The sequence below is a fragment of the Aegilops tauschii genome, chromosome 2 (assembly GCF_002575655.3).
Source record: "Aegilops tauschii subsp. strangulata cultivar AL8/78 chromosome 2, Aet v6.0, whole genome shotgun sequence".
Taxonomy (NCBI): domain Eukaryota; kingdom Viridiplantae; phylum Streptophyta; class Magnoliopsida; order Poales; family Poaceae; genus Aegilops; species Aegilops tauschii.
Window position 1 is genome coordinate 539,230,680 of NC_053036.3, and position 9,196 is coordinate 539,239,875.

The window sequence follows — 9,196 nt, forward strand, 5'->3', positions numbered from 1 at the left end:
TATTTTTGAATTTAGAAAATATGGTAATATTTTTGAATTTAGAAAATATGGTGCACATTGGGAAAGCAAAAAGTAATGAAAAAGCTGAGAAATCAGGTAAAAGAAGACTTAAGAGGAAACTCAGGAGAAATAAAAAAGGTTTAGGGAACGTTCTATAACCTTCCCAATACTGGTGGAATAAAAAGATATAAAGCCGAGTGGGTTGGCCCAGTAGCGCGTATGAGGGGGCACGCGTTTGTAAGCTATCTGCCGGCCTAGGTGACAAATAAGATCTGGGCCACACGGTGTCAATTACGGATCATGAGTATTACTTCCCCTGGGCCGACCAGTGTGGGTGCTCGATTGAGAGAGATATATAACGCCGGGCGCTCTCTGGCGGCGAACCCCACAGCCAGGCACGTTCGTCTGTTCCGAGAGCTTCCACGACCTGCTCGACCTAATGTCTCTCGAGCGGCGCGAGACCAAGAAAGCGATCATGGCGACCGACGGGCAGGCCGACCGCCTCAGCTCCCTCCCCGACGACCTCCTCTACCACGTACTCTCCTTCCTCCCGGCGCACGAAGTGGTGCCGACGTGCGTGCTCGCGCGGCGCTGGCGCCACCTCTGGAGATTCGCGCCTGCACTGCGCATCACCGGCGTCAAGGGGTGCAACAACGCGGAGTGGTTCGTCAACTTCGTCCACAGCCTGCTCCTCCTCCGCGACCCCCGCACCCAGCTAGACTCCTTCGAGATCGACCTCGACGACGGCGACTTCGATTTCAAGGAGTTCCTGCCCGCCAACGAGGAGCACGTGAACCGGTGGTTCCGGCACGCCGTGATGTGCGGACCCAGGGTGCTGGCGCTGCGCACCACCGATGGCATCTACATGTACGAGGACGATTACCAGCCGATGATGCTTTCTAATGTCCCTCTCATCTCTCAACACCTTACCAGATTGGAACTCGAGATGGTGGACGTGTACAGCAGTACCCTCGATTTGTCAGGTTGTCCGGCGCTGGTTCATCTCAAGATTGACGACAGCGACATAGATGGGAACATCACTTCTCCGTCCTTGCAACATCTCAGCATCAACCTCAGTTATTTTCGGACAGGCCCCTTTCGCACCCGGATCCGTACGCCTAACCTTGTTTCCCTGGAGCTAATCGATGTTATGCGTAGGGCTCCGGTACTGGTTGAAAACATGCCACTGTTAGTTTCGGCAAGTGTTATTCTTAGTTCACATTGTGTTGATTCTTGTTCTAAGAATGACTGTGGGGATTGCAATGATCTTCAGTGTTATGGTTGTCATTCTTCTGAACGTGGTGCTGATGACAGACGTGGCGAGTCTGTTCTTTTCGAAGGATTAGCAGAAGTCCAGCAGCTGGAGTTGTCAGTTGATCCTAAAGTGGTATGTGCTTCAGTTAATTTGTGATAATTATTACGTATTACGTTGCTCACACAAGTTGCGATCCAATTCATACTATCAAAGTTCTTGACCTCACACAATTATGAATAACAGTTTTGCTAAAAAAGGTTGAAATATTAAACAGTGAGCAGTTTAATTGTAAGATGCATCTAGAAGTATCTATGTGTTTTAAGCCTCTTGCAGGTTTATTCTAGTATGGCTTCTGGAGACAAATTTCTATTCCCCATGCCTTACGTGGCATACTCGCATCTTTTACTAGAAAATTTAAGCAAATTACTTACACAATCTTGTTCCCTTGCACAGTTTATTGTCAACAGGGATTTCAAATTGAGCCCTACATTTAGCAAGTTAAAGACTTTGCTGCTCAGCAAATGGTGTCCCGGTATTGCTGGTGACCTCAATATATTAAGTTGCTTCCTTAAACATTCACCAATTATGGAGAAGCTCACTCTCCATCTTTCTGAGGTACTATATTTTGCACATGAACAATTGTTTGTTATTGCAGTTACTTACCGCGCCTGAATCAATGATTGATTGATGGGGTAAATGCTTCAGGTACCTAAAGTTCCAGTGGAAACACAAAGAAGTTACACTCCACCAGATCAACCACTTGAATGCAGCCATCTGAAGATAGTTGAGATCAGATGTGACGAAGTTGATGAGAGGGCTCAAAGGTTTTTAATATCTTGAGTACCCATGGCATACCGCTCGAGAAAGTTAATATCCATCGAGCTTCTGGATCAGTCGTGAGTTCTCTTTCTTTTCTTTTGTTCTTTATTCGATGTGACATGCTCATTCACATTACACACAAAATGCACTTTTTCACGTAGTTTTAATAAATAAAGCTCATCGTGTAGTAAAGCATCACCCACATAAGCATTATTAAACCATATGGCACACTTGCCATGTCCAAAATAACATGCATAATTATCTTTGTCCAAACATGAGACACTAATCAAGTTTCTATGACATGATGGAACATATAAAACATCTCCAAGCAGAAGCTTGAATCCATCAGCTAACTCCAGGGAGATGTCGCCGATAGCTGCAACTTCTGCTTCAACTCCGTTTGCCACTTCAATGCGTCTTTTGCTTCTTTGCGTAGTCCGCGTCGAATGGAATCCCTGTAACGAATTTGCAACATGAACAGTTGCTCCTGAGTCAATCCACCAAGTAGATTTCGAAAACTGTGTATACAAGGATTCATTTACAAAGGAAACAATGTTGTTACCTCTCTTTGCCATTATGGACTTTAGCTAATCAGGGCAATCTTTCTTATAGTGCCCACTCTTCTTACAATGGAGACATGTGTCTTTGTCCACTGGGAAAGACTTTTGCTGATGCTGATGTTGAGCCTTTCCTTGTGGCTTAGAAGGAGAACCTTTGCTATTTTGATTGTATTTCTTTTTCTTGTTATCCTTCACATAGTTGAGTGAACCACCATGTGAGGCTTTGAGTCTGTCCTCTTGTTGGACACGCATTGCTATTGTCTTTTCAATGTCCCATGTTCCAGGTGACATATTGTAGTTTACAACAAAGGTTTCAAACTCCTTTGGCAGTGAAGCCATGACCAGGTGGACCAGGAGCGCCGGTTTGATCCCCAGATCCGCATCCATGGGATTGAGCTTTGCTGCCATGTTGCTCATCCTAAGGATGTGCTCTCTTATTCCGTGACCACCGCCAGTGTAGTTCTCTATCACCAGTTGCTTTATCAACTGGGTGGGATAAGTCTTTGAAGAACCAGTGCACTGGCTCTTTATCTTTGTAAGCAACTCCCCTACGGAAGTGCACTCTGAAATTGAGCCCACGATGGCGTTCTCAATTGTATTCTTTATAAATGCCATGCAATTTTTGTTTGCATTGACCGACTTTTGGTTTTCGATGGAATATAACATCTCCACTGGAGCATGATCCTTTTTCTTTTTCTCCCACACAGCATCATCATCAGTGGCCTCTCTGACTGGCTCTGTAGGTCTAACCGGCTGTGGTTCATTCACAACCCAGTCCACCTCAGCACAGACAAATGCTAGGTCTACTTTCTTCCTCCACTCAGTGTAGTTGTCACCTCTGAGTGTCGGAACATCTTTTAGGCAACTCATCAAGTGGTAACCTCCTGAAATCACAATTGAAGTGAGATCATTGTAACAATCATATGCATTAATCTAACGTTGGTCAAATTAAACATACAATTGTCTATGCAATTAAATCTATATTACCGTTGGGCTAAATAGAAATAAATGCACCTTTAATTTCAATAATAAAACATGATCATGTTATTAACAACGTTTAGATAGAAGTTTAGATAGAATTAAGTCTTTAAGAGCGTGTTAAAGTGATTATTAAAATGAATATGCTTATGTTATTTTTATGACCAACGTTGTTAATAACATGATCATGTTTTATTATTGAAATTAAAGGTGCATTGATTTCTAATATTTTTCACAACGATAATATAGATTTAATTGCATAGACAATTATATGTTTAATTTGACCAACGTTAGATTAATGCATATGATTGTTATAATGATCTCACTTAAATTGTGATTTCAGGAGGCTACCACTTGATGAGTTGCCTAAAAGATGTTCCGACACTCAGAGGTGACAACTACACTGAGTGGAGGAAGAAAGTAGACCTAGCATTTGTCTGTGCTGAGGTGGACTGGGTTGTGGATGAACCACAGCCCGTCAGACCTACAGAGCCAGTCAGAGAGGCCACTGATGATGATGCTGCGTGGAAGAAAAAGAAAAAGGATCATGCTCCAGTGGAGATGTTATATTCCATCGAAAACGAAAAGTCGGTCAATGCAAACAAGAAGTGCATGGCATTTATAAAGAATACAATTGAGAACACCATCGTGGGCTCAATTGCAGAGTGCACTTCCGTAGGGGAGTTGCTTACAAAGATAAAGAGCCAGTTCACTGGTTCTTCAAAGACATATGCCACCTAGTTGATAAAGAAACCGGTGACAGAGAACTACACTGGCGGTGGTCATGGAATAAGAGAGCACATCCTCAGGATGAGCAACATGGCAGCAAAGCTCAAGCCCATGGATGTGGATCTGGAGATCAAACCAGCGCTCCTGGCCCACCTGGTCATGGCTTCACTGCCAAAGGAGCTTGAAACCTTTGTTGTAAACTACAATATGTCACCTGGAACATGGGACATTGAAAACAAAATAGCAATGTGTGTCCAAGAAGAGGACAAACTCAAAGCCTCACATGGTGGTTCACTCAACTATGTGAAGGATAACAAGAAAAAGAAATACAATCAAAATAGCAAAGGTTCTCCTTCTAAGCCACATGGAAAAGCTCAACATCAGCATCAACAAAAGTCTTTCCCAGTGGACAAAGACACATGTCTCCATTGTAAGAAGACTGGTCACTATAAGAAAGATTGCCCTGATTGGCTAAAGTCCATAATGGCAAAGAGAGGTAACAACATTGTTTCCTTTGTAAATGAATCCTTGTATACACAGTTTTTGAAATCTACTTGGTGGATTGACTCAGGAGCAACTGTTCATGTTGCAAATTCATTACAGGGATTCCATTCGACGCGGACTACGCAAAGAAGCGAAAGACGCATTGAAGTGGAAAACGGAGTTGAAGCAGAAGTTGCAGCTGTCGGCGACATCTCCCTGGAGTTAGCTGGTGGATTCAAGCTTCTGCTTAGAGATGTTTTATATGTTCCATCATGTCATAGAAACTTGATTAGTGTTTCATGTTTGGACAAAGATAATTATGAATGTTATTTTGGACATGGCAAGTGTGCTATATGGTTTAATAATGCTTATGTGGGTGATGCTTTAATACACATTGAGCTTCATTTATTATCACTATGTGAAAAAGTGCATTTTGTGTGTAATGTGGATGAGCATGTCGCGTCGAATAAAGAACAAAAGAAAAGAAAGAGAACTCAGGACTCATCAAAATTATGGCACTGTCACTTGGCCATATTTCCAAGGGGAGAATAGAAAGATTAGTCAAAAGTGAAATTCTTCCTCCGTCAGAGTTCTCAAACTTAGAACAATGCATAGATTGCATTAAAGGAAAGTATGTAAAACAAATAAAAAAGGATGCAATCCGTAGCACAACAACACTAGAAATCATTCACACTGACATTTGTGGACCATTTCCGGTGAAAAGTGTGGATGAATATGACTCGTTCATAACATTCACAGATGATTACTCTCGCTATGGTTATATATTTCCAATCTAAGAAAGATCTGAAGCGTTGGATAAATTTAAGATATTCAAAGCTGAAGTTGAAAATCAGTATGATAAAAGAATAAAGATAGTAAGATCCAACCGTGGGGGAGAGTACTACGATTGGCACACTTCATATGGCCAAGTCCCTGAACCTTTTGCAAAGTTCTTGCAGGAGACTGGCATAGTAGCCCAGTATTCAATGCCGGGCGAGCCTCAGCAAAATGGAGTAGCTGAAAGGCGCAACCGTACACTTATGGATATGGTGCGCAGCATGATGAGTTACTCCACCTTGCCATTGGGATCATGGATGGAGGCGCTTAAAACTGCCATTCACATTCTCAATAGAGTACCAAGCAAGTCGGTGCCCAAAACACCATATGAGCTATGGACATGAAGAGTGCCCTCCCTACAACACTTCAGGGTGTGGGGGTTGCCCTGCTGAGGCCAAAATGTTTAATCCAAACATTACAAAGTTAGATCCCAAAACGGTGAGTTGCCACTTCATTGGCTATCCAAACAGATCAAAGGGTTTTTGTTTCTACTTTCACGGCAGATATACAAAGTTTGTAGAAACAAGACATGCAGTCTTCTTAGAGGGTGAATGGTAGCTCAGAAAATTGATCTTGAGGAGAAGAGGGTGCATGCACCTAATCCGATGATTCAGGAGCCATTTTCTCACTACCAGTTGCAACTCCACCCATGACAACTATGAGGGTAGACCCGGAACCTGTCCGTCAGGAGCCCACTGAACCCGTTGTTGAGCATGAAAGGGAGGTGCAGCGGCAAATTTTAGAAGAAGTGCCAAAATTTGAGGCACATAATGTGCCAGAAACTGAGGCCCTTAGAAGGTCTACAAGACACAAAAGTAAGCTATTTCTACCGATTATAAAGTTTATAACACGGAAGTAGTTCATACAGAAAAAGATCCCACCTCATATGAAGAAGCCATGAGAAGCCCTCATTCATCGAAGTGGATGAAGGCAATGGAAGACGAGATGAAATCGATGAGTTCCAAAGATGTTTGGGACTTAGAGGAAATACCTAAAGGAGCCAAAACAATGGGCTGCAAATGGGTCTACAAAACTAAGTATGACCCTAATGGGAATGTAGAAAAGTATAAAGCCCGACTTGTGGCAAAAGGATTTACACAAAGAGAAGGGATAGACTACAATGAGACATTTCCCCCGGTCTCATGTAAGGACTCCTTCAGAATCATAATGGCATTAGTTGCACATTTTGATTTAGAGTTACATCAAATGGATGTTAAGACGACATTTCTGCATGGTGATTTAAAAGAAAAGGTCTACATGAAACAACCCAAAGGTTTTATCATGGAAGGGAAGGAAATATGGGATGCTGCCTGAAGAAATCTATTTATGGATTAAGGCAAGCCTCTAGACAGTGGTATCTAAAGTTTAATCAAACGATTAAAAGTTTTGGATTTAAAGAAAATATTGAGGATAACTGCATTTATGAAAGGTTTAAAAATGGGAAATATATTTTTCTAATCTTGTATATGGATGATATCCTGCTTGCTAGCAGCGATGTTAGTCTACTACAAGTAACAAAGAAGTTCTTATCCTCAAATTTTGACATAACAGATCTTGGTGAAGCATCATATGTTTTGGGCATAGAAATCCATCGAGATAGGAACAATGGAGTCTTAGGACTATCGCAGAAAGCATATTTAGAAAAGGTTCTTCAAAAGTATAATATGCATGCGAGTAAAGCCGCACCTGCTCCTATAGTCAAGGGCGATAGTTTTGGGAAATTCCAATGTCCCAAGAACCGGTACGAGATCGATCAAACGAAAGCAGTACCATATGCTTCGGCTGTTGGGAGCTTACAGTATGCACAAGTGTACACTCGCCCTGACTTAGCTTTTATCACCGGGGTACTCGGTAGATATCAAGAGAATCCAGGCATAGAGCACTGGAATATGGTAAAGAAAGCATTGCGTTATGCGCAAGGCACGAAGGACTACATGATAAAATACATGAGATGTGATTCCCTAGAGATAAAAGGGTATTCAGACGCAGATTTTGCGGGGGACAGAGATGATAGAAAATCCTCGTAAGGACACATATTCACTCTTGCTGGGGAGCTATTTCGTGAAAAAGTTTCAAACAGTCGATAGTTGCATCATCCATGATGTATGCAGAATTCATAGCATGCTTGGAGGCCACGAGGCAGGCGATATGGCTAAAGAAATTTATACCCGACTTGAAAATGGTAGATTGTATTCACAAACCACTAAAGATGTACAACCAGCTCGCAGTATTCTATGCTCACAACAACAAGTCGAGTAATGTTGCCAAAACAATAGAGATAAGGTATTATGTTGTGAAAGATAAAATCCAGGATCACACTATAAGTCCCGAGCATATAAGGACAAAGGATATGATTGCGGATCCGCTAACGAAAGGCTTACCACCCAATGTGTTCAAGGAACACTTAGCCGGCATGGGTTTAAGGGAAAGCCTATGATTCCTGGATCATGAGAGGCCCATCTAAACAAAACATATGTTGTAGCTGTATGATTCTATCGGCAATTAAGCTGTGGCGATGAAACATGCTCTATGTACCAATATGTGATGAAACAAATAAACTAGAAAGTATAAGGTTAAAAGTAAAGTTGAGATCAAGGGGGAGAATGTTAGGTTGATCTCCCCCCGTTCGAACCCAACGGGTCGAACGGCCCCTGACTCGCGCCGTGATCGGGGGCGGAATGGGGCTAGGGTTTTTCAGAAGGTTCGATCGAGGCAGGTTTTGACCCAGCGAAATGATCGCGTGGCCGTCGGATTTTAGTGGAGGGCCGAGATCGAAACCCTAGATCCAGTGTTGGGCCCCTGTGACCTGCGCTATATTAACAGAGGTGGGGGGCCGGGGCACGGGACACGAAGTTCACCGCCACCACAAACCCCACCGATATTACCTACCGATCTATGGTTAGTGCGGTGCTCACGGGAAGCCTCCACCAACTCGCCATCTCTCAGTCTTCGCCGCCGTCACCATCCCACCATGTCCACCGGCGGCAGCTCTTCAGGCCAAGGCGAAGGTGGGACCACCAGGATCTCTAGCCTACCCCGATCCAGAGGATCTAACACCAGTTCGATAGCCAAAACTTGGTGTCAGCCCCATTGCCAATAAAGAACTTGGCTGCCAAGTTTAAAATTTCTTTGCATTTTCTAAGCAGCTGAAGAAGGATGAGTCAGGAAAGTATTTGGCCTTAAGAATTTGAGCTCAAAGGCTGTCGTCGTTCTGATAGATTATTCCAAATCCATTTGGTGATCAAAGCCAGATTCGTGATTCTGGCATTAGTTATACCCAAACCACCTTGCCACTTCGGTTTACACAGGTCCTCCGATCCCATCGGATCATGTGGTATTTACGTTTAGCGGCTTCCGCTTCCTAGAAAAACCTTCCATGAACTTTACCAAATTTCGGTTGAACCCCTTCACGAAGAATAAAAGGGGCCATAGCGTACATAGGGATCACAAATAAGCACGCGTTAGCGAGTAAGCCTCGGCCTTGAGGACATGACTCTTCCTTGGCAGGGGTCGACCCTTTTCTTTTTTGACCTTA

General features: G+C 43.1%; 2 protein-coding genes across 2 annotated transcripts; one reads left to right on the forward strand and one right to left on the reverse strand.

Moving 5' to 3' along the window:
- The first annotated feature begins 475 nt into the window (after positions 1 to 475).
- On the forward strand, positions 476 to 2,095 carry LOC141041230 (F-box/LRR-repeat protein At3g26922-like). Its single transcript, XM_073507350.1, has 3 exons — positions 476 to 1,387; positions 1,709 to 1,870; positions 1,961 to 2,095. The coding sequence occupies exons 1-3, from the start codon at positions 476 to 478 to the stop codon at positions 2,093 to 2,095; spliced, it is 1,209 nt and encodes a 402-aa protein (XP_073363451.1).
- A 566-nt stretch (positions 2,096 to 2,661) lies between these two features.
- LOC141042082 (uncharacterized) lies at positions 2,662 to 3,504 on the reverse strand. Its single transcript, XM_073509606.1, has one exon. It carries the CDS (start codon positions 3,502 to 3,504, stop codon positions 2,662 to 2,664), a length of 843 nt encoding a protein of 280 aa, XP_073365707.1.
- Between the last annotated feature and the right edge of the window lie 5,692 nt (positions 3,505 to 9,196).

Coding starts and splice junctions, on each gene's coding strand:
- LOC141041230 (XM_073507350.1), top strand. CDS start 476: ATGGCGACCGACGGGCAGGCCGACCGCCTCAGCTCCCTCCCCGACGAC. Junction 1,388..1,708: donor TGTCAGTTGATCCTAAAGTG/GTATGTGCTTCA, acceptor TCCCTTGCACAG/TTTATTGTCAACAGGGATTT. Junction 1,871..1,960: donor TCACTCTCCATCTTTCTGAG/GTACTATATTTT, acceptor TAAATGCTTCAG/GTACCTAAAGTTCCAGTGGA.
- LOC141042082 (XM_073509606.1), bottom strand. CDS start 3,504: ATGAGTTGCCTAAAAGATGTTCCGACACTCAGAGGTGACAACTACACT.